Raw genomic sequence first — 25,565 nt, forward strand, 5'->3', positions numbered from 1 at the left:
CCCTATCACCCAGTGTCTTATGTCCATTGGTTATGCTTATATGCGTGCATACAAGTCCTTTAGTTGATCTCTTACCCCCCTACCTCCTGCCCCCCAACCCTCCCCGGCCTTCCCGCTGCAGCTCGACAATCTGTTTGAGGCAGCTCTGCCTCTGTATCTATTATTGTTCAAAAGTTTATAATGGTCTCTATTGTCCACGAATGAGTGAGATCATGTGGTATTTTTCCTTTATTGACTGGCTTATTTCACTTAGCATAGTGCTCTCCAGTTCCATCCATGACATTGCAAATGGTAAGAGTTCCTTCCTTTTTACAGCAGCATAGTATTCCATCGTGTAGATGTACCACAGTTTTCTAATCCATTCATCTACTGATGGGCACTTAGGCTGTTTCCAGATCTTAGCTATGGTGAATTGTGTTGCTATGAACATAGGGGTGCATATATCCTTTCTGATTGGTGTTTCTGGTTTCTTGGGATATATTCCTAGAAGTGGGATCACAGGGTCAAATGGGAGTTCCATTTTCAGTTTTTTAAGGAAACTCCATACTGTCTTCCATAGTGGCTGCACCAGTCTGCATTCCCACCAGCAGTGCACAAGTGTTCCTTTTTCTCCACATCCTCTCCAGCACTTGTCGTTTGTTGATTTGTTGATGATAGCCAGTCTGACAGGTGTGAGATGGTACCTCATTGCTGTTTTGATTTGCATCTCTCGGATGATTAGTGACTTTGAGCATGTTTTCATATGTCTCTTGGCTTTCTGGATGTCCTCTTTTGAAAGGTGTCTATTTAGGTCCTTTGCCCATTTTTTGATTGGATTGTTTATCTTTCTTTTGTTAAGTTGTATGAGTTCCCTATAAATTTTGGAGATTAGGCCCTTATCAGATATGTCATTGGCAAATATGTTTTCCCACACAGTGGGTTTTCTCGTTGTTTTGTTGATGGTTTCTTTTGCTGTGCAGAAGCTTTTTATTTTGATGTAGTCCCATTTGTTCATTTTTTCTTTAGTTTCAAGTGCCCTAGGAGCTGTATCAGTGAAGAAATTGCTTCGGCATATGTCTGAGATTTTCTTGCCTTTGGATTCTTCTAGAATTTTTATGGTATCCTGTCGTACATTTAAGTCCTTTATCCATTTTGAGTTTATTTTTGTGTATGGTGTAAGTTGGTGGTCTAGTTTCATTTTCTTGCATATATCTGTCCAATTTTCCCAACACCATTTATTGAAGAGACTATCTTGGCTCCATTGTATGTTCTTGCCTCCTTTGTCAAATATTAATTGAGCATATTGGTTCGGGCCGATTTCTGGGCTCTCTATTCTATTCCATTGATCTATATGCCTATTCTTGTGCCAGTACCAGGCAGTTTTGAGAACAGTGGCTTTGTAATACAACTTGATATCTGGTATTGAGATCCCACCTACTTTGTTCTTTTTCAGGATTGCTGCAGCTATTCGGGGTCTTTTTTTATTCCAGATGAATTTTTGGAGAGTTCGTTCTAGATCTCTGAAGTATGCTGTTGGTACTGTAATGGGAAGTGCGTTGAATTTATAGATTGTTTTGGGTAGTATGGACATTTTGATGATGTTGATTCTACCAATCCATGAACACGGTATGTTCTTCCATCTGTTTATGTCTTCCTCTATGTCTTTTTTCAACGTCCTGTAGTTTTCTGAGTAGAGGTCTTTTACCTCTTTAGTTAAGTTTATTCCTAGGTAGCTTAGTTTTTTCGGTGCAATGGTAAACGGGATTGTTTTTATAATCTCTCTTTCTGAAAGTTCACTATTGGTGTATAGAAATGCCTCAGATTTCTTGGGGTTAATTTTGTATCCTGCTACATTGCCAAATTCATGTATTAAGTCTAGTAGCTTTTTGATGGAATCTCTAGGGTTTTGTATGTATAATATCATGTCGTCTGCAAATAAGGACAGTTTTACTTCCTCTTTTCCAATTTGGATGCCTTTTATTTCTTCTTCTTGCCGAATTGCAATGGCTAACACTTCCAGTACTATGTTGAACAGGAGTGGTGAGAGGGGGCATCCCTGTCTTGTTCCTGTTCTTAGGGGAAATGGTGTTAGTTTTTGTCCGTTGAGTATGATGTTGGCTGTGGGCCTGTCATATATGGCTTTTATTATGTTGAGGTATGATCCTTCTACTCCCACCTTGCTGAGAGTTTTTATCAAAAATGGGTGTTGAATTTTGTCAAATGCTTTTTCTGCATCAATTGATATGACCATGTGGTTTTTTTCTTTCAATTTGTTTATGTGATGTATCACGTTTATTGATTTGCGGATATTGTACCATCCTTGCATCCCTGGGATAAATCCTACTTGGTCATGGTGTATGATCTTTCTGATGTACTGCTGGATCCGATTTGCTAAGATTTTGTTGAGGATTTTGGCATCTATGTTCATGAGGGATATTGGCCTGTAATTCTCTTTCATTGTGTTGTCTTTACCTGGTTTTGGTATTAGGGTGATGCTGGCTTCATAGAATGAGCTTGGAAGTGTTCCTTCCTCTTGAATTTTTTGTAGTAGTCTGAGGAGGATAGGTTTTAGTTCTTCCTTGAATGTTTGGTAAAACTCCCCTGTGAAGCCGTCTGGTCCTGGGCTTTTGTTTGATGGAAGCTTTTTGATGACTGCTTCAATTTCTTCCATAGTTATTGGCCTGTTGAGATTTTTAGATTCTTCCTGATTGAGTTTTGGAATGCTGTATTTTTCTAGGAATTTGTCCATTTCCTCCAGGTTGTCTAGTTTGTTGGAGTAAAGCTGTCCATAGTATTTTTTAACAATCATTTGTATTTCTGTGGGGTCTGTTGTTATTTCACCTCTATCGTTTCTGATTTTATTTATTTGGGTCCTCTCTCTCTGCTTCTTGGTGAGTCTGGCTAGAGGTTTATCAATCTTGTTTATCCTTTCAAAGAACCAGCTCTTGGTTTCATTGATTTTCTGTATTGTTTTTTTGGTCTCTATGTCATTTATTTCTGCTCTAATCTTTATTATCTCCTTCCTTCTGCTCACTCTGGGGTTTTCTTGTTGCTCTCTTTCTAATTCTTTGAGTTGTAGAGTTAGATGATTTACTACCATTTTTTCTTGTTTTTTGAGATAGGCCTGTAGAGCTATAAACTTCCCTCTCAGGACTGCTTTCAATGTGTCCCATAGGTTTTGGATTGTTGTGTTTTCATTGTCATTAGTTTCCAGGATGTTTTTAATTTCTTCTTTGATCTCATTGGTAACCCAATCAATATTTATTAGCATGCTATTCAGCTTCCAGGTGTTTGAGTATTTTGGGTTGTTTTTATTGTAGTTTATTTCTAATATTATGCCATCGTGGTCTGCAAAGACGCTTTTTATGATTTCAATCTTCTTGAATTTGGGGATACTTTGCTTGTGACCCAATATGTGGTCTATTTTTGAATATGTCCCATGAGCACCTGAGAAGAACGTATATTCCGTGGCTTTGGGGTGAAGTGTTCTGAAGATGTCTATTAAGTCCATCTGATCTAGTGAGTCATTTAGGATTGCTGTATCTTTGCTGATTGTTTGTCTATAGGACTTATCCAGTGCTGTCAATGGTGTATTAAAGTCCCCTACTATGATTGTATTGTTGTCGATCTCTCCTTTGATATTTTCCAGGAGTTTTTTTATGAATTTGAGTGCTCCTACATTGGGTGCATATATGTTTACCAGGGTTATATCTTCTTGTTGTATTGATCCCTTTAGTATTATGAAGTGGCCTTCCTTATCTCTTGTTAAGGCCTTCACTTTGAGGTCTATTTTGTCCGATATAAGTATTGCTACCCCAGCTTTCTTTTCCTTTCCATTTGCCTGAAAGGTATTTTTCCATCCTTTCACTTTCAGTCTGTGTGAGTCCCTTCTAATGAGGTGGGTTTCTTGTAGACAGCAGATGTATGGGTCATGTTTTTTTATCCATTCAGCCACTCGATGTCTTTTGGTTGGAGCATTTAGTCCGTTTACGTTTAAAGTTATTATTGAAAGGTACTTGTTTGTAGCCATTTCTTTTTGTGTGTGTGTGTGGCTGTTTTCTTTCTGAGCTTTTTATTTCTTCTTTTTATACCAGTCCCTTTAGCATTCCTTGCATTGCTGGCTTGGTGGTGACAAACTCCCTTAGTCTTTTTTTGTCTGTGAAGCTTCTTATTTCCCCTTCAAGTTTGAATGATAGCCTTGCTGGATAGAGTATTCTTGGATTCAGTCCTTTGCTTTGCATCACTTTGTAAATTTCAGTCCATTCTTTTCTGGCCTGATGTGTTTCTGTTGAGAAGTCATTTGACAATCTAATGGGAGATCCCTTGTATGTAACTTTCTGTCTCTCTCTTGCAGCCTGTAAGATTCTCTCTTTGTCCTGAACATTTGCCATGGTGATTATGATGTGTCTTGGTGTGGGTCTTTTCGGGTTCACCTTGTTTGGGACTCTCTGGGCTTGTGTGACTTTTTTCTTCCCCACCTCAGGAAAGTTTTCTGATATTATTTCTTCGAGTAGGTTTTCTAATCCTTGTTCATCTTTCTGTTGTTCTGGTACTCCTATTATTCGTATGTTGTTTCATTTCATGTTGTCCCAAAGCTCCCTTAGGCTCTCCTCCTGTCTTTTAATTTTTTTCTCCAATTGCAGTACATTTTGGGTGTGTTTTGCTTCCTTGTCTTCTAATTCACTTATTCGGTCCTCCGCTTCTCCTAGTCTACTGTTGATACTTTCAATGGAGTTTTTCATTGCAGCTATATCACTCTTCATTTCTTCTTGGGTCTTACTTAGGTTGTTGATTTTTTCATCTGTTTCTTCTAGCTTCTTCCATATGTTATCAATTTTTTCATCTGTTTCTTCTAGCTTCTTCCATATGTTATCGATTTTTTCATCTGTTTCTTCTTGCTTCTTGCAGAGGTTGTCGATTTTTTCCTCCATCCGGTTTATGCACTCTAGGATCCTTATTCTGAATTCTTTATCTGTCATGTTGCATGCCTCTGTATTACTTAGCTGCTTTTCTGGAGAGTCCTCCTTCTCTTTCCTTTGGGGGTTTCTTTGTCTACCCATGTTTGATCTCACTGACATATCTAGACGTTGAGTTGTTCAGTGGTTGCTCCCTTGGTGGCAGTGACTCCTTGGTCTGTGGTTGCTCTTCGTGCGGTTGCGGTAGCAGCTGCTCTTCAGTTGTCAGCAGCTCCTCTGGTGGGTGCTGTTCACAGCTGTGGTGGCTCTTCCGGCTGGTGGGGCGAGGTTTCACGTACAGCTGCTGTTCCTCAGCAGAGGATGAGGTGCTCAGGAGGTTGCTGTTGCTTGGATCTGCTGCGTTGATTTAAAGGCACAAAATACAACACAACAAGGCACCACGTACCAGGCACTATACACAAATATATTCACGATATTAATAACCCCAATTAAAGGTGACCACCTGAATTAAGAGAATTAGGGGATAAGGAAGAAGGAAGAGAAAAAGATAAAAGAGAAAAAGGAAAAGAAAAGTAGGGACCAAAAAAAGGGAGTGCAAAAATGAAATTGGGAAAAAGGAAGGGGGAAAATAAAAGCGAGAAAAGAAAAGAAAAAAAAAAAAGAGCGAAAAGAGAGAATGAAGTGGAAGAGGGAAGAGATTTTTTATATGAGGAGAATACTCCTATAGAACAGCCATTAATCCCAACAAATTCCAGCAACAGCTCCCTGGATATGAATGCAAACTAGAAACAACCAATAATATAACGATGAAAATAGAATGGTGAACACTAATCCCAAAATAAAATAAAGAAAAAATAAAATGGCACTTTAAAAAATGGTAAAATGGTAGCAGTAATAATACTGGTTAAAAATAAGAAGGTAGTAATTAAAAGGGTAAAATCAGGTGATGGAAAAAGAAGAAAAGAAAGAAAAAAAAGAAAGAAAGAAAAAAAAAACAGAAAAAAAAAGAATGAAAAAAAAAATTGGTTTCTTAGTTAAAAAGTGAAAAAAGAAAAAAAATTGCAGTAGTGAAGGTCCTTCGTTTCTTCTATTCTTCAGTGTGGCTCGCCTTAGACCTTCCAGGTATTCAGGAGAGTGTTGAGTTTCCCTGCGATATACTGTTCCTCTCTGTTCCAGCTTTCTGATCTTTAAACTGACAGCAAGTGTGTCAAGGTTGCTAGAGGAATATCTGATGAGGGTTTCAATAGTAATTCAAAAAAGTGATGGAACAGCAGAGGTGGGGTCTGCTATAATTTGAAGCTGGTAGGCCAAAGCCAGCTACATGCCCTCCCCCTGAGCTCATCACTTCCAGAAGCATGCAAGCATGTAAACGCATGATTGGCTTGGCTTTATGCATCCACTCAGTCTGCTTTTTCACCTGTGCTTTGAATGAATGGCCCTGCCTTGTTCCCCAGGAGATTGATTTCGAGCATTGCCATCTTCCTGCCACCATGCCCACCCTCAGGCATCTTTGACTTCTTCCTCTGCCCTCAACCTCATGTCCATCCAATCTATTGCCAACCTGGGGCTTTGGGGAGGTGATTAGATCATGAGTGTGGGGCCCTCACGAATGAAGACACAGTGAGAAGGCAGCAGTCTGTAACCCGGAAGAGGGCCTCCCAGGTTCTGATCATACTGGCATGCTGACCTTGGCCTTCAGCCTCCAGAACTGTGAGAAGTAAATTTCTGTTGTTTATAAGACACACGATCTATGCTAATTTGTTATAGCAGGTAGAACTGACTAAGACAATGTAATTACTTGTTTTTTCATGTTGTTCTCACTAGGCTGGGAGGGTCTCCAGGAAGAGACTAAATCCCCACCCCTTTTCTAAACTATCCCTGATTAAATTCTGAATGCCAAGTATTATATAAGAATTGTACCTGTTCTCTCTCTCTCTCTCTCTCTCTCTCTCTCTCTCTCTCTCTCCTTTCTCAGCAATCCCTGGAAGTAGATATTAGGAAATTCACTTTGTAGGAGAGGATTCTAAGAGCAGAGTTTAAGTGACTTGCTGAACTGTCTTTATAGTCTATTGCAACAGCCAGCTCCATAACCAGGTACGTGACAGATACTGAATGCTGAATTGAAACCAATATCAGTATTTCCAAACATAAATTTCAGTTTAGGCACCTCCTCTTCTAGGAATTCTTCTGTAACCTAATGCTGCTTCTTTGTTGCACATGAACCTTGATCAGACCTGTTTACACATTATCATGTTGACTTGTGATCTTTCAACACACCTGTCATTTTCCATGCCCTTTGGGTGGACTCGGTGGACTATGCTTGTTTTCTGGTAAGAGTGAGCAGAGCAGGAGTGGGAGGCTGGCCTGCTGAGCCATCCTGGGCGAAATGCTCCCGGGGCACCCAGGGCTGAGGCAGTTAATTTATCCCAGTGGCGAGGAGGAAATTTCTTGTAAAGGCTAGCTCCTCTCAGAACAATGTGGCCTTTTATTTTTTAGCTTTGGAATGGAGCCTAGCTGTCCATGGAAACAAAGAGAGGGGAGAATCACTGAACCGGTCTCGCACATAAAAAACCGACCATGTCTGTCTTTGAAGTTTCCTTTATGTTGTTTAGAAAACTTTGGATTATAGGGGTGTTTTTCCCTTCTTTTCTTCCTCAGTTCCTCACCCCACCCCAATTTTTTTTTTTCTTCAGAGAAAAGCAAGGACTGGGTGTAAGGGAACCTTTCTTTGAAACAGGGCAGAAGTCATTAATTAAAGCTCCCATTCATTCCCTCTGACACTTGCTCATCAATCAGATTTGCGCTTAGCATTCTGATGACCCTGCTGACCTGGAGTCCTCCATACTGTCTGCCAGACAGAATTGAAACTCAGACCACACACCAGAAAAGAGGGAGTGGGCCCTGGCTCCTGGCTTCCTGAGAACGAGGAGAAAGAGTTTGGGGACAAAGCTGGCTGATGGGGAACTCTACTCAGCTGAGGTGAAGGTGACTAAAGAAGATATTTTCTTTGCGGAAGCAAGTGTTGTCCCCCTCACTGAAACATTATCTATAGTTGCCCTTCTCATTCTTGCTCTAACCCAAGGCAAGCCATGGAGGGCGGAGCCCAGCTGGCTGGGCCAGGGTGATGAACTAGCAGTTTCTGTCTGCCAACTGCTAAAGGAAGTGAACAGCTCTAAGCCTTCCCCCAGAAAAGTACAGGGAGATGTTCTGGACATGACAATGGCATTTTGGGCCTGAGCTGTAGGGCCTTTCTTTCATCACTCATTGCTAATTTATTCCTTCAACAGCCATTTACCGGGCACCCACTATGTAGTAGGCATCATGCTGGGTATTGAAGACAGAACTATGAATGAGACAGGTTCAGTCACTACCCTCATGGAGCTTGTAGTCTAGGTGGGAATGTACCTGGGACTTTTCATCAAGAAAAATTGGGTCTTTAGGAGGACCCACTGTGGTCATGTACAGTTAAAATGAAATGACTATTTATTGGTTTCCTTCTATGTCAGTGATGGCGAACCTATGACATGCGTGTCAGAGGTAACATGCAAACTCATTTTTTGTTGTTGATTTTTCTTTGTTAAATGGCATTTAAATATATGAAATAAATATCAAAAATATAAATCTTTGTTTTACTATGGTTGCAAGTATCAAAAAATTTCTATATGTGACACGGCACCAGAGTTAAGTTAGGGTTTTTCAAAATGCTGACACGCTGAGCTCAAAAGTTTCGCCATCACTGTTTTATGCACTAGGCATATTTTGAGGAAGATTGGAGCAATTAAAAATATGAAATGGTAGTTTGTTAAATCTGCCTCCCTATTACACGTATACGAATTTCTAGGTGTTTTGTTTTGGTGAACTTGGCAAGCAAGATTATACTTATTGTTGTTTTTATTTTTTTTCTGCAAAAAGCTTTATTGTTTCCATTTGGTCCAATGTATGAGAGTGGGCCTCATGGTGGCTAAAAGAATGTCTAGGGGTTTGGGAGAAAGGGTCAGACAAAAGCCAGGGGGATGCAGAGGGCTCCAAAGGCTCCTGGCTGTGCTTGAGGGCAAGCCTTTAAAAGAGATACTCTGCCGCCCAGCCTGGGGCCAGCCAGCCTGCAAAGGTGAGTCAGGTGGTCACTCATCTTCTTGATGAGTTTCACCTGCTCACCCAGGAAGTGGTTCTGCAGGAAGTCACAGCGATGAGGGTCTGCGCGGGTAGAACCCAGGGCCTGCAGCTCAGGTTCCTCTCCAAGGCGAGGGCGCCCTGAGTTTTGCCCACTCATCTTGAGAAGCTTCAACACGTCCTGGGAGTGAATGCGGCCACCGCGCTGGTTTTACAACTTTAAGTGCCGCTTGGAGCCCTCGCTTCTCCAACTCACAGAGGAAGTGGCCCACGCCCTCCAGTGCCGCATCATCGTGGTTGAAATAGAAGCCCAGAGAGAGGTAGGTGTAGGGGGCTGCAGATGCAGGCCAGGTAGTTGATGGCAGCCTCCATCTCAGTGGAATAATTCTGACGAATTTGGGAGCTCATGGTTGTTTGGCAATAAGGAATTAAGGTAAAAAAAAAACCTGTGGTGTGTTGGCCTGTCTCAGAGGTGGTTCCAAAGGTGGTGACTGGCTAAGAAGCTGGAGAGTGGTCGGAGGCTGGAAGAAGGGGCGTCCCTGGTTCTGTTTGATCCAAACACTGTTGAAGCAAGAGACAGATCTGAGACCATCAGATTTACTTATCTTTACCTCACACTATGATAAGCTAGGCAGTTTAGACAGTGAGTCACTTAAACTATCTCGAAGGTGTGTACCATTAGCCCTGTCTTATATAGAAACTTGGAGATTGATATTATATCAGAAGTCACACAGCTGGTAAGCAGCAGGCAGTACTGGGACCCCAACCTATGGACCTGTAAAGCCTTGTGCTATACCTTGCACCCTCCTTTGGTCATCTGATTGAGCTGTCATCCCCAGAAGAGCTGAAGTCACTGGCTCCTTCAGTCGCACTGGGCAAACGTCATACACAGGAAGGAGCAGAGACCGGGGAATGGTAAAGTGGTAAACATACTCAGATCATCTCCAGAAAGTCTTTAGACATTCTTAATAATCACATACACAGTGCTTTATAGATCATAAAGCTCATCACATTTCTTTGTTGACCTTCACAAAAACCTAGAAGCAGGTGTTCATATTATCCTCCTTCTAAGGCAGTGGTTCTCAACCTTCCTAATGCCGCGACCCTTTAATACAGTTCCTCATGTTGTGGTGACCCCCAACCATAAAATTATTTTTGTTCCTATTTCATAACTGTAATTCTGCTACTGTTATGAATCATAATGTAAATATCTGATATGCAGGATGTATTTTCATTGTTACAAATTGAACATAATTAAAGCATAGTGATTAATCACAAAAACAATATGTAATTATATGTCTGTTTTCTGATGGTCTTAGGTGACCCCTGTGAAAGGGTTGTTCGACCCCCAAAGGGGTCGCGACCCACAGGTTGGCAATCCACAGGTTGAGAACCGCTGTTCTAAGGTGAAGGAACCAGGTTTTAGAAGAATCAAGTAAATTTCCGGAAGGCACACCATTACCGGGTAGAATGGAGACCCTCAACCAGATCTTTTTATTCTTAATGAGCATCACACATGGAAGACTTCACCTTCCTGTTTAGTTCAAGGACAGGAAGAGAGTCATTGTGTTATATTCCTGTCGTCTTCCCTGTAAGTGGGATATAGGCCCCTTGGCTCTCCTTCATGTCCTCCTGTCCTCTGACCAGTGGTTGATTTTTGTGTGTCTGGCTGTGCTGTTGAGGACAAGTGGGGTCTGAATTTCTGACAGGTGATAAATGGTAACGGTTTATTTCCCTCTCTGTAGTCTGAAGCTTGGCACTCACTGTAGCTGGGAAGCAGCTGCCCATAGCAGGGGTGTGGTGGCAGATGGGGACTCTGAAGGTGCTTGGCCACAGGTGAATGCAGTTACACAGGCTTCTGTTTCCAAAGCTTTTGAAAGAAGGTTCTATGTGAACTCAGACCTTTCTGACCAGCTGGTTTGGCACATTTTCCCCTCTGTTTCTGAGAAGTCAGAGAGGATGAGGGATAAGGGACAAATGCCCCTGTGCTGACTGGAACCCGAAAGTCTGAATAAATTGGCTTCCACATTTAAAAAGACAAAGCTCTAAATGAATTGTGAACAGAAGAACTGATGTGTCTCTTATCGTCTGCTGCCTGTTGACTTTGGCTGGGAGATAATCACCATGGTTAAGGAGGATCCTGGCAGCCAGCTCTTATTCATTCCTGATCATTCTCATTCACCATTGTTTTGACATGTAAAACCTGGAAAGACTATCCAATCCCTAAATGCTCTGCAGCATTGTGGTTTCTCTTTATGAACCACAACCTCCTCATCCTTTTCCCAGCTCTCTCTCCATGCCTGTTCCCTTCTGCCCACCCCTACCAACCTCAAGGAACCAGGAGGGGGCTGAGCAGTTGGCCTTGCAGACCTTATAGCCTCACTCCAGCCACAAGAGCTCTGCTGCTGTCTGCTTTATGAAATGACCTACTGGGCACCCTTACTCAGAAGGGTTCCTCTGTGAAACAGTTGAAATCACATGCTCTCAGGTGTCCACGATCTGCAGCTACAAGTTCTGACGGGGTTGAGGCAGTTGCATCCAAGCTTCCTGTTCTCCATCTGTTGTACTAGTAAGTGCAAATAATCAATCGTTAGTCCTTATTATCTGTCCTTTCCCCAACTATGACATCAGAAAGAAGGCGAAGACACCCTGGAACATCCTGTTTGTTCAGGTGTCCAACAACTGATTGAATTTATTCTCTTTGTTAAGCTAAGTCTGCCCGGAGCTAATACTCCTGTCCTGGAAAGAGTGGCCACTCCCAAGTTTACTCAGTCTTGGTCCAAATTTTGTCTGGTCACTGGGGAAGGTAACAGTGTCCACATAGTTCTATACCTTTAACTACTCTGGTCCCACTTACTCAAATACATGGTAGGAGGATACATAAGGATTGGCTCCGGATCTCCATAGTTAATTTGGGCATCACCATGGGCTTGCCCCAATCCACCACTCCTTGCTCCCCAGTGCCCTCTTTGGCCCTTATCAATCACTTGGCTCTCTTCAGTTGGCATACTATTTTGGACTTATCTCTCTATCACATATCAACATTTCCCTTTTAAATATATAATTTTTTTCTCTCTGGATCCATAAATTGTACTGGACACAAAAGTGTTTCCCTACCTAAACCTTTATTCCCACCAGATCAAGAGGGATAAATTCTAGGGCCTCCTCCTGCCTGAATTTTGGTCAGGGGGCAAGAAACAGGATTGTGCAAACTTAAGGAAAGTCCTAAGGAGACAGCAAAATCTCCATGAGGGATGGGACATGAAGTCATTAATCCTTATCAGGCCCTGAGGCAGGTGGTCAAGACCTAGCTTTTACCTTCATGGTGCTCACAGTCTAGTAGAGGAGGCAGCTTACAAAATAAGTAGTTCAATGTAGTTAGTTCAATGTCATAATAGATTTCATGTCAAAAACCGAAGAAAGGAGAGAGAAATTGTTGGACTAACCTCTCCATATGGGAAAGGATCCAGTATACCTTGTTCACAGTGCCTAGGACATAAAAGTAGTTAATATATATTTGTTTCATTGAATGAATTCATCTGTATCAAGTATATCCTATGGTTTGATTGATTTTTTTCAATTATTTCATCATTCATTTAGTCCTTTATTCATTCCTTAAAGGGTGTTAGCTATTTTTAGGTAGTAAGGCAATTTCTTCCCATTGAATTTAAATGTAAAATTATCCTTAAATAACATTAGGAAGAATTTTGATTAAGTAAAAATGAGAGTTATGACCTTGAACGAACTCTGTGCTGATTCCTCTCAAGGTATATAGTATCATTCTCCATGGGCAGAAAATAAAATAGAAGTTTATAGAGCTAAAATAAGTTATCTGTTTTATATAATGGGATTTGAATGCAGATCTGTCTGCCTGACTCCAAAGCCTATAATCATTGCCTACCCTACATTGCCTCTACTACAAGGTGCAGGACCTTGATATCAGGCCTTGTAGAGTGAATGGAGTTGGACTTAGGGCTGGAGCTGGAGAAAGTTAAGCTGTCTTTCAGTCTGATCCCTGATAGACATGGCCAAGAGCCTAAGAGGTTGTGATGAGTGTGATTTGATCTGAGCTGGTATTAGGGGCAAAAATCTTTATCTGGAAAACAGGGCAGGGCATTACATGGTCCCAGGCAGTGATGATACTGAGGCAAGGCAGCAACAGGATGTGAGATAGGACTAGAGCAGCCAAGGGCAAACTACGGCCCGTTTGAAATGAATAAAACTAAAAAAAAAAAAAAAAAGACAGTACCCTTTTATGTAATGATGTTTACTTTGAATTTATATTAGTTCACACAAACACTCCATCCATGCTTTTGTTCCGGCCCTCCGGTCCAGTTTAAGAACCCATTGTGGCCCTCGAGTCAAAAAGTTTGCCCACCCCTGGACTAGAGCCTGCCAAGTCGGGGAGGTAGTGGTGAGAGACAGGGAGGACCACTGGGAGAGGAAACTTGAAGTTTTGGGTTTTGAAACCCAGGCCCAGTAGTCTGGATTCAGGAAACTAAATTGTGTGCTGAGATGCACGGAATGTTGCTTTTTAGGGAACATCTTTAATTTCATCCTTTTGCTGATATATTAACAACATAGCTGTGGTGTGGTAGAATATAAAGAATCTTAACCTTCATGGTGCTCACAGGCTAATAGAGGAGGCAGTGACTCCTTTCATTCTCCTTGCTACTTCAAATGTTTTGTCAAGTGGACTCATATCCCTGAATTTCACTTTCCTCATTTTGAACGTGGGAGTTTTAACATTTGCCTTAGTCTGCGGTTATGAAGATCATGTGAAAGTTTGTGAAGTATATTTTTGTATGCTGAGGCTCTGTAACTCTTGAAGTGTTATTCTTATGTGCTTTGTCTATTTTTAAAAATTCAGCAATCCTACTTCTGGGTATATATTCAAAAGAAAGGGGAAACAGGATCTTGAAAGTATATCAGCACCCCAATGTTCATTGCACCATTATTCACAATAGCCCCTTGCAGCCTTGGCTAGCCCTCACAGTCTTTGTCTGGAAGGTTGTCCAGATGGTCGTCTGGAATGTCATCTGGATGGTCATTTGGCTGTTTGGTCTAATTAGCATATTATAAGTGTATCAAATCAAAGCATTATACACCTTAAACTAACACGGTATTTTAATATCAATTATATATCAGTAAAGCTGGAAAAAAAGGGCTGCAGCTTTTTTGGGGGGAGGTGGTGGGACCTAACTGAAAAAGTAGAAAATTCTCATAAAACAGGTCTTCATGGGGAGAAGAGCCAGTTTCTGCCTTGTTGCTAAGGTCCCAATTGTTTCCTGGCTGCATTTTGTGTATCTGTGTCAGGCCATTCTGTGGGCTCCTTTCAGGAAGTTGGTAATATTGGCCCCCAGATTATTAGATCAGTGTCATCACTTTCACTGCCCCCCCTTTTATGCTGGTGGGACCATTTGCATGAAAATAGGAGTGGGTGATATTCCTTTCCCTGTAACAAGGCTTAGCTTCTTAAGTTGAGGAGTCCTATACATAGAGGGGCTTTGGAAAAAGTCTCAAGTCGCCATGAGAGTGAGCCTGATTTAATTGGCTTACAAGACCCCGGTGTTCAGCCACGCCATCTACTTCCCTGGCCTTTTGAACACTTACCCCGATAACATAGAGGATCTTCAATGGGGTTCATCAGGATGCAATTATTCAAAAGTTTTAGGAGGCTTGCATTCTGTAGTGAAGTTGTTTAGATCAGTGGTTCTCAACCTTCTGGCCCTTTAAATACAGTTCCTCATGTTGTGACCCAACCATAAAATTATTTTCGTTGCTACTTCATAACTGTAATGTTGCTACTGTTATGAATCATAATGTAAATATCTGATATACAGGATGGTCTTAGGCGACCCCTATGAAAGGGTCGTTTGACTGCCAAAGGGGTTTTGACCCACAGGTTGAGAACCGCTGGTTTAGATGTTAATAAATCATTAACATCTAAATGATTGTTAGTGTGGCTCTTCCACAAAATACCACGTGCGGGCACGCACATACAGTGCGATTGAAACTTTGTGGCCCATGCGCAGAAGTCGGTTTTCAGCCTGGGAGTGTCTATTTTGAAGAAGTACTGTTGCTATTTGGCTCTGTTGACTAATGAGTTTGCTGACCACTGAAATAAAAACCTTAAAAAGTTCTCCAGAATGAAGTTTTGGAGGAAGATGTACATATTTGTCATTGATTTACTATAAAGAAATGGAGTTTTAACAGAGGACATGGATTTAGGTGTCTTTCAGAACCAGATTTAAGTATTAGTTCCTCCATTTACTAGTGGTTTGACTTTGATGAATTTACTCATCCTCTCTGTCCCCCCAAATGAAGAAAATAATCCCATTTACAATTGCATAAAAATAATAAATACTTAGGAATAAATGTAACCAAGGGGATGAAATATCTGCATACTGAAAACTATAAAACATTGATATAAAAATTGAAGAAGACACAAATAAATGAAAGATATCCCTGAGTTCATGGATTGGAAGAATTAATATTGTTAAAATGTCCACACTATCCCAAATGATCTATAGATTCACTGCAGGCCCTATTAAACATTGCAGATGGATCAGGAAAATTCTCGCTTCATATTACACAGTGTTTTACAAAGTATCATACTTTAAAAAGATATTAGCTTGTAAAAACATATAATAAATAACTTCAAAATGCAATGGGTATTTAATTTTAAAGCGTGCCTTTAACATTTATGTAAAACATTTTTTGTACTCATTCAATAGAAACTTACCTGGCCACTGGGTAAAGCTAGCAATAAAACTACTGGTCCACAATGTGTTAAGAATCAATGGCATTTTTTTTTCTCCTAGAAATAAAAACCCCTGCACCAATCCTAAAATTCATATACAGTCACCAAAAAAATTCTAATAGCCAAAGTAATCTTGAGAAAGAAGGACAAAGCTGGAAATATCAAATGTCCACATTTGCCCTGACAGGTTTGGCTCAGTGGGTAGAGCGTTGGCCTGTGGACTCAAGGGTCCCAGGTTTGATTCCGGTCAAGGGCATGTACCTTGGTTGCAGGCACATCCCCAGTGGGGAATGTGCAGGAGGCAGCTGATTGATGTTTCTCTCTCATTGATGTTTCTAACTCTCTATCCCTCTCCCTTCCTCTCTGTAAAAAATCAATAAAATATATTTAAAAAAATGTCCACATTTTAAACTATATTACAAACCTATGGCAATCAAAACAGACACATAGACCAATGGGACAGAATAGAGATCCCAGAAATAAACCCATGAATATATCAACTAATAGTTTACAGGTGCCAAGAGTACACAATGGGGAAAGAATAGACTCTTTAATAAATGGTGTTGGGAAAACTGGATAGTCACATGAAAAGATTGAAATTGGACCCTATCTTACCCCACACACAAAAATCAACTTTAAATGTATGAAGACTTAAATGCAAAATCTGAAACTGTAAAACTCCTAGAAGAAAATAGGGGGAAAGCTAATTGGGAATGACTTTTTTTGATATGGCAACAAAAGTGCAAACAGACAAGTGGGATCGTATCAAAGTAAAAAGCTTCTGCACAGCAAAGAATACAATCAACAAAATGAAAAGACATTCTACTGAGTGGGAGAAAAGGATTTGTAAAGTATATGTCTGGTAAAGGGTTAATATCCAAAATATATAAGAAACTCCTACAACTCATTAGCAAAACACCAAATAACTCATTAAAAATGGACAAAGGATATGAACATACATTTCTCCTGACATACAATTGGCAAACAGGAATATGAAAAGGTCCATAGCATCACTAATCATTAAGGAACTGCATATAAAAAACAATGAGATATCACCTCAGACCTGTTAGGATGGCTATTATAAAAAACACCAGAGATAACAAGTGTTTGCAAGGCTGTAGAGAAAAGGAAACCCTGGTAAACGGTTGGTGGGAATGTAAATTGGTATAGCTGCAGATAAATGATCATAGATAGTAATTTTGAAGCCATACCAAGCATCACATCTGGGTTATTTCTCTTTGTAAAATAATTCTTTTAATGTTTTGGGGTTTTTAAAATTTATTTTTAATTATAGTTGAAATACAACATTATATTAGTTACAGGTGTAAAACATAGTGATTCAATATTTATACCTTACTAGAGGCCCAGTGCACTGGGGGGGGGGGGGTGGTGCGGGGTGGTGGTGGTCCCCTCAGCCTGGCCTGCGCCCTCTCGCAGTCCAGGACCCCTTGGGGGATGTCTGCAAGCCAGCTTAGGCCTGAGCCACTGGGATCGGGCCTAAGCTGGCAGTTGAACATCCCTCTCTCAGTCCAGGACCCCTTGCTCCATACCGCATGCCTGCTGGCTCCTTACTGTTCAGCTTGCTGATCCTTAGTGTTGCCACAGAGGCAGGAAAGGCTCTCGCCACCACCGCTGCACTCGCCAGCCATGAGCCCAGCTTCTGGCTGAGCTTCACTCCCCATGTGGGAGCGCACTGATCACTAGGGGGCAGCTCCTGCATTGAGCATCTGCCCCCTGGTGGTCAGTGCGCATCATAGCGACCAGTCGTTCTGGTCGTTCTGCTGTAATGGTCACTTAGGCTTTTATTATATAGACTAGGGGCCCGGTGCACGAAATTCGTGCACTGGGTGTGTGTGTGTGGGGGGGGGGGGGGGAGTGTCCCTCAGCCCAGCCTGCCCCCTCTCACATACTGGGAGCCCTCAGGCGTTGATCCCCATCACCCTCCAATCACAGGATCGGCCCCTTGCCCAGGCCTGACGCCTCTGACAGAGGCGTAGACCCCCATCACCCTCCGATTGCCTGATTCGCCCCTTGTCCAGGCCTGATGCCTCCGCCAGAGGTGTCAGGCTTGGACAGGGGACCCCCATTTCCCCCCGATCACTGGCTCTGACCCCCACCCAGGCCTGAGGCCTCTGGCCCAGGAATCATGCCTGGGCAGGGGACCCCCATCTCCCTCTGATGGCTTGCTCCACCCCCCGCCCAAGCCTGATGCCTCTGACCCAGGCTTCAGGCCTGGGCAAGGGGACCATCATATCCCCCCAATCCCCGGCTCAGCCCCCCGCCCAGGCCTGATGCCTCGGCCAGAGGAGTTGACCCTCATCACCCTCTGATCACCAATCACCGGATCGGCCCCTTGACCAGGCCTGAGGCCTCCGGCAGAGGTGTCAGGCCTGGGCAGGGGACCCCAGCTCGCCGCGGTTGCAGGCTCCGTCCCTGCCCAGGCCTAACGCCTCTGGCCTAGGCGTCCGGCCCGGGCAGCGGGGACCCGCAGCGGCAGCGGCCCCGCGATCATGGGCTCCGCTTTAGGCCCAGGCAAGGGACCCCTAGCTCCTGGGACTGCCAGCTTTGACCGTGCCCAGCTCCCATCGCTGGCTCCACCCCTACTTCCTGCTATCACTGGCCAGGGTGGAAAAGGCACCTGATTCTCTGATCATGGCTGGGGGGCAGGGCAAAGGTGGCCCCAGGGCCGCCTTTGCCCTGCCCCCCAGCTCTTAGCTCCCCCCTGGGTTTCCGATCACTGTCAGTGGCAGGGGGCTTCTTCCTGCTTTCCCTTTCGCCTCCCTGCATTGTGCCTACATATGCAAATTAACCACCATCTTGTTGGCAGTTAACTGCCAATCTTAGTTGGCAGTTAATTTGCATATAGCCCTGATTAGCCAATGAAAAGGGTATCATCGTACACCAATTACCATTTTTCTCTTTTATTAGATAGGATAAAGTGATAATTCTAGTAATCATCTGTCATTTTACACAGCTATTATGATATTATTGACTGTATTCCTTATGTTGTACATTATATCCCTGTGACTTTTTTAAAAAAATTACTGATTTTAGAGAGAGGGGGAGGAAGGGAAAGAGAGAGAAAGAGAGAAGGATAGATTTCTTATTCTGCTTATATTTGCATTCATTGTTGATTGTTGTATGTGCCCTGACTAGGGATCAAAACTACAAGCTTGGTGTATCAGAATGATGCTCCAAAAAATTGAGCTACCTGGCCAGGGTCTGTGAATTATTTTATAACTAAAAGTTTGTACTTTTTAATCCCCTTCCCTTTTTTCATCCATCCTCCCACCCCCCTACTTCCTTCTGGAAACCATCTCTCTTTCTAAAAAATACATTTTTATTGATTTCAGAGAGGAAGGGAGAGGGAGAAAGATAGAAACATCAACGATGAGAGAGAATCATTGATGGGCTGCCTCCTGCATGCCCTACACAGAATCAAGCCTGCAACCCTGGAATGTGCAGACCAGGAATCCAACTGTGACCTCGTTCATAGGTCAATGCCCAGTCACTGAGCCACGTTTGCCATGCTTGTTGAACATTTTTATAACCAATGCTTTGAACTCTTTATCTGGTACATTGCTTATCTTCATTTTCTGGGGTTTCATCTCATTCTTTTGCTTGGAACATATTTCTCTATTTCCTCAATTTGGCTGTTTCTCGGTGATTGTTTCCATGAATTGGGTGAAATAGCAACCACTCCCAGTCTTAGAGTTGCCTTGTGTAGTAGCTTCCCTTTTGTAGACTGTGTGTACGGGGTATCTTTGGCCAGCTGAAGCTGAAGCTGGACTTGGCATAGGTTGCACATAGACTTCAGGGCAAGGCCAACTTGGCAAGCCAATTGGAGCTGGAGCTGGAGCTGGAGCTGGTAGAAGTGCTAGGGGCAAGTTGTGCCAGAGCCTGGACCTATAGCTGAAGTGGGCATGGTCTGCGGGAAGTCTAGGAGATAAGCCTCACAGGCAGGAGCTGTAGTTGGAGCTAGCTCCATTGGCTGATAGTCCCAGGAGAAAGCCTGCTGGGGTCCAGAGCTGAAGCCAGAGTGGATATGAGCCACTGGGAGTCCTGGCGTGAGCAAGGACCATAGGAAGTCCCAGGGGCAAGCTTCCCCAGGGCCCAGAGCTATGCCTGGAAAGGGCATGAGCTACAGAAAGTCTTGGAAGCACGCCACAGGGCTGAGGTGGGTCTGGGACTAGAGATGTACTAGGACAGCCTTGGTGGGCCATCTAGAGTTCCTGGACTATACTCTTGCTTGTAAAATCAAGGTGGACAGAGAGTGCAACAAATGATGCTTCCTGGTGCCTCTGACAAGAGATTTTCTGGAGCAGTGATGGAGATTATGGGAGAGTTGGATGTGGCAGCGTTTGTATGCCTGGACCCACAGGCACCAGTTTCAGCTTTTTAAAAAACGCTGAGTTCTTCTTCCATTTATAAAAGCCACAAGAGACTATCACTTATACCTTAACAAACAGGTAAATCAGGATGATGTATAAAACCATAGGCTTTTTGGAGCCCTTCAGAGAACTAGGTAATGAGGCAAGAAGGTGAAATGAGTTCCAGAGGGTGACAGGCCTCTCCAAGGGGAGATAGAACACATGAACTCTTTATCTGTTGGAGAACACAAAAAGAAGGAAAGAAAGACTGGGATTTTAATAGACTACTAAAGATTCAGTAAGTGTTAGTAGGACAGTTTGGAATTCTTGGAAGGTTCTCACTCCCTTACCAGCCATTATCTGCAGGTGTCCACCAAGTGCTCATGAGAAGATAGAGGCAGGGCAGGATCCAGGAAGAGTAACCCTTGGGACATAGGCACAGAACCCCATCCATTTCCCAGACTCTTTTCTAATGTGAAGTAAAAGTTGTCAGCTACTGGGATGGGGTAGGAAAACTTATTGAACCTTTTATAGGATTTCTGCTGGGAAATGGGTAGAAGCAAAATAATGTTTTACTGGTGGGGAAGGGTAGTAACTCTCTTGAGCTAGGGATCCCACATTGTAGAAAATGAACTCCTTTCTCCATTAAGGGAGGGGCAGGAAAGTTACCCATATAAGAGCATCTGTAAGGCAGAATTCACCTGTCACAGTGGGAAGGAGAAGAAATTCTGAGAAAGTTCCACTTCTGTAGTTCAAGTGCATAGGGCTTGTCTAAGACTGAGCCTGGAGCAGGGAAACCAAGCACTTCCAATGCCCTCAGAACACATCTTACAACATACAAGCCATATCATCTTACTCTGAGACCAATAACAGAGACACCCTCCCAACCCCCCGCCCATGTGTGATAAAGGTAGATAGTGCCTGCTAAAAGTTGAAAGTGTACACTCAGAGAGATTCCTGACACCTCAAGCCTCACATTAAGAATTGCTTAATGTGGTCTGTGGTGCACTTCACGCAGTTACAGCAACAAAACACCAACACACACAGCTCAATGCTGACTAAATGAACTCAATCCCACACACTAGTGGCTTGTCAGATGGCAAAGTGAGCTATTTAAATGTATAAATATTACTTCTCTCATTTTCTCCTGTTCTTTTGCATACAATGTCCATCATTCAGTCAAACATTATGAGATACGCAAAAAGCAAGAAAAAAAGAAAAGAATTATTAAGAAATAAAGCAGTGAATACAACCAAACAAGATAATGACCAAAATTTGGAACCACCAAGCAGGATATTAAGTTAACCATGATTTACTGCTGGGATGCAAGGTTGGTACAATATCCACAAATCAATTAATATATATCACATAAACAAAATGAATGATAAAAATCATATGATCATATTAATAGGTGCATAAAAAGCTTCTTACAAAACCCAGCATCCGTTTATGATAAAAATTCTGAGCAAAGTGAGAATATTGGGAACATGTCTCAGCATAATAAAGGCCAAATATGACAAAGCCTCAGCTAACATTAGACTCAATGGGGAAAATCTAAGAACATTTCCCTTAAGAGCAGGAACAAGGCAAGAATGACCACTTTTACCACTCTTATTCAAGCCACAGCAATCAGACAAGAAGAAAAAATAAAAGGCATCCAAATTTATTTTTTAAAAATCTTTATTGTTGAAAGTATTGTATATGTTCCCCTTTTCACTATTGACCTCTTCTAGTCTGGCCTCACCCTACAAAAGGCATCCAAATTTAAAGAAAGAGGTAAAACTGGCTGGGAAGAACTCCATTGTTTGGGCAACAAGGTTGTTAATATTTCCCTGATAATAGGCAGTTTTTGAATGAGAATGGACCCTATTCCAAGGTTGACTCCAAGGTCCTGGGGGCATACAACTCCCAGCCAAGTATCCTTTGTTTAATCAGAACAAGGCAATCGAGGTTAATAGAGCATGATTTATATTTCTTATAAATATAGCTTATAAATATAGCTGGTCCCCAATATTCTATTTCTGCCCCTAACACTTTCATTGTAATGTATACAACAAGGGGAAGAACTGCTGTTCTCTGGGGCATTATCTGAATCTATTGAGATTCTGCTTCCCAGCAATTGTCGAAAGTTTAGTGCAAATGAGCTCACAAAAAGTCTTTACAGGTTTGAATGTTCCTTACATTAACAGTGGCCCTTTGCAGGCAGATGGTTGCATGGCCCATGGGTGGAAGGACATGATCCTTGCAGAGGTAGACATATGTGCCTTCTCATGCCACATGGCATCATACTTGAAGGGCTGGCACACTTACTGGTGCCCCTCTGGAGCCCCATGATGTTCTGGTCACCTTCAAGGTGGCATCATCCACGTTCCGCTCCTGCTTTTCCATGTAGTTGGTGCCGATGTCCATGCCACATGCAGCCCCTTGGTCTTGGCCAGAGACTGAGCCAGGGGAGACACCTGCCCCTGCCTCATGTGGCTCTCAAGCAGGTCATTGGGCTGGAACCGCTCCCAGGGGTTCAAGGTGGCTGACTATGTTCTTGTTGAAGTTGGAGAGGTTTTCTAGGGGGTGACTACTTTGCATGGAAGTGGTTGATCCTGGAGACTGAGCCGAGCTACAGCTTATTTGTGAATTCACACAGGATAATTCCCTCGAGACCTTCTGCAAATAGGGACCGATGGACAGGCCAGTGAATCTCTCCGTAATGCCGTGGAGTTCCGCCTTCTTCTTAGGGTTATATTTGAAGAAGAGCCGAACGTTCGCAAAGGCTTTCGAGGCGCTGGAGGAGAGGGTGTCATGGGCCTCAGCCGGGGCCGCCCCAGGCGGGTAGGTGTAGGCGGCTTCTGGGTCAAGGTGTGCATTGGTGGCCTTGGGGGTGGCGTTGGGGAGGGCAGCCCCGGGTGGGTCCGCGCAGGCACCTTCCTGGTCAGGGTTGGTAGTGTGGTCCTCCTGGGCGGCAGAGACTGTCCCAGGTGGGTAGGTGCAGGTGGCTTCTGGGTCAAGATCTGCATCGGTGACCTTGGGGCTGTCTGCTCCGATGGCAGCCTTGCCAAGGGTGGTCCTGGGCGGGTCCGCGCTGGCACCGTACTGGTCCGGGCTGGTATTGTGCTCCTCCTGGGAGGCGGGGGCAGTTCCGGGCGCGTGGGTCCTGGCACCGTCCTGGGCAGGCTTGGTGGAAGCAACACAGGCGTAGGCCAGGATGGCAGGCCCGGGGGCGTTGGCACTGGCGCCCTCGGAGTCGGACTCAGCATAGAACTCCAAGTGGTCGGCAGGGACTGCGGAATAATCCCTGTTCACGGGCGGGGTGGCCTGGCAGGTGCGATGGTGGGTGTCGTTCTGGTGTTTACCGCCTCTATAACATGAGGAAACAAGTTTGCTTTTTGCTCAGAAAAGAAATTATTTTATTTCTCAAGGTTGCTCACTGCAAACTCAGCTTTGAGAAGTGATCCAAGTAGAGAACCCCGGGCATTGCATTCTTTGCACACTTAGCAAGAATGCCCAGGGCAGAGCTGGGACTAGTGTAGGCAGGTGATGTGAAGTAGAAGGAGGCATTTATTCTCAGTGTCATGCAAGAACAGGGGCAGCATTTATGTGAACCTGAGTTAGTGTCTCCCTAACTGTTGTGTCTTAGGCACCTGCCTTACTTCAGCCTGGTCCTGGGAGGAGTGCCTGGGTGCTCAGGGCCCATGACAGCCTGCCTCTCACTTTGAGTTTGGCCTTCCTAAGCTCTTTCCCGTAGCCTCTTGGGCAGGCTCTAAGGGCAGGAGGACCTTTAATAGGGTCACAGAAGTCAAAGGACTATTTCCATCTGTAGAAAGAATAATGGACATCCTTCCAGCTATAATGAAGTAACTGGGACTAGACATGCCCTCCTGGCATAAACACTAATAAAATCAGATAAAACATATTTTAAAACTGTTTCAGACATTAAATAATAGCCTCACAGGTTTATGATCCTTAGCAAAGAACAACAACATAATTTTTCAACCTACTGTATTGAGACTGTTTCTAGACTGCAGAGCAGAGAAGAGAATCCCGTGGACAGAGCTGCCTTGTGAAGATGAAGAGACAAGGATCAGAGTTCAGGGAGGCTGAGGGGTAGAATTTTTGGAGCAGAATACTAGAATAGAGGAAGCTAGGCAGAGAGAAGAGAGAGAGAGAGAGAGAGAGAGAGAGAGAGAGAGAGAGAGAGAGAGAGAGATCCAGAAATCTACACAGGGATTTTCTGAACTGGTTGCTGAATACTGTGTTATATATGAGGTGAGGCAAAATACTAATGGGAACTTTAACTGGACAATCCTCAGAGCTCGCACAGAACTGAAAGACATTATAGTTCCAACTAGTCAGATTGGAGATACCTTGCTTTTTAATAGAGAGCCCAGAAAGATTGACAGGAATAGGACTAAACTAGCTTTAACAATAAAGGCTACTCTAGACTTTCTCTATATCCAGTGAAAATAGCCTTAAGAAAAAAAAAAAGTGGAAAGAAAGGCTTCTTTGGCTAACAAAAGCCATGAGAATTTGTTACCAGCATTCACACACAGCAAGAAATGTAAAAGTTTCTTCAGGTAGAAGGGCAATGATATTAGATGGAAATTAACACATTTATAAAGAACCTATAGATCAAAGAATAAATAACAAGGGAAATTAGAAAATGTTTGAACTGAATAATAAAAATACAACACATGCCCTGGCCACTTTGCTCAGTGATTAGGGAATGTTTGTCCTCAGACCAAAGGGTCATAGGTTTGATTCATAGTCAAGGGCACATACCTGGGTTACATTACAATTCATGAGATACAGCTAAAGCTAGAGGAAATTTTATTTGTACATTTTATTCACCATATTTTGAATTGGGTTCAAAGATTTTTTAATGATAGGTTTTTAAATGATAGTTATGGGTATTGGAGAGAATTGGTCAACTACTGTGGAATAGTCTAATTTGTTCACATACTCATCCAAAATGGAAGGCTCTGATAGCCCCAATGTTAAAGGTTTTGGGTTTTTTTGAGACTCAATATTATTTTATACTAGAGGCCTGGTGCATGAAATTCATGCACTTGGAGGGGGGTTCCTCTCAACCCGGCCTGTGCCCTCTCGCAGTCCGGGAGCCCTCAGGGGATGTTCAAATGATGGCTAGGCCTGCTCCCCACATCAGTTGGACATCCTTAACGCTGCCGCGGTAGTGGGAGAGGCCCTTGCCACTGCCATTGCGCTTGCCAGCCGTGAGCCCGGCTTCTGGCTTCTGCTTCCCCAGTGGCAGCACACTGACCACCAGGGGGCAGCTCCTGTGTTGAGTATCTGCCCCCTGGTGGTTAGTGTGGGTCATAGTGACCAGTCGTTCCACTATTTGATCAATTTGCATATTAGCATTTTATTATATAGGATTACTTTCAGGTGCATAGCACAGTGGTTAGACATTTATAT

At 43.1% G+C, this 25,565-nt stretch overlaps 1 protein-coding gene and 1 long non-coding RNA gene across 2 annotated transcripts in view; one reads left to right on the top strand and one right to left on the bottom strand.

Moving 5' to 3' along the window:
* Positions 1–22,282: 22,282 nt before the first annotated feature.
* Positions 22,283–25,565, bottom strand: part of LOC132240730 (hemicentin-1-like) — a 346,372-nt gene continuing 343,089 nt past the window's right edge. Inside the window, exon 14 of the mRNA XM_059708312.1 lies at positions 22,283–23,330. Coding sequence (XP_059564295.1) covers positions 22,629–23,330 — 702 coding nt within the window. The 3' untranslated portion in view covers positions 22,283–22,628. The remainder of the gene's footprint in view (positions 23,331–25,565) is intronic.
* LOC132240740 (uncharacterized) overlaps positions 22,885–25,565 on the top strand; it is a 95,300-nt gene continuing 92,619 nt past the window's right edge. The window contains exons 1-2 of the long non-coding RNA XR_009454394.1: positions 22,885–22,991; positions 23,101–23,207. This is a non-coding gene — a long non-coding RNA (uncharacterized LOC132240740). The remainder of the gene's footprint in view (positions 22,992–23,100; positions 23,208–25,565) is intronic.

The sequence above is a fragment of the Myotis daubentonii genome, chromosome 9 (genome assembly GCF_963259705.1).
Source record: "Myotis daubentonii chromosome 9, mMyoDau2.1, whole genome shotgun sequence".
NCBI lineage: Eukaryota > Metazoa > Chordata > Mammalia > Chiroptera > Vespertilionidae > Myotis > Myotis daubentonii.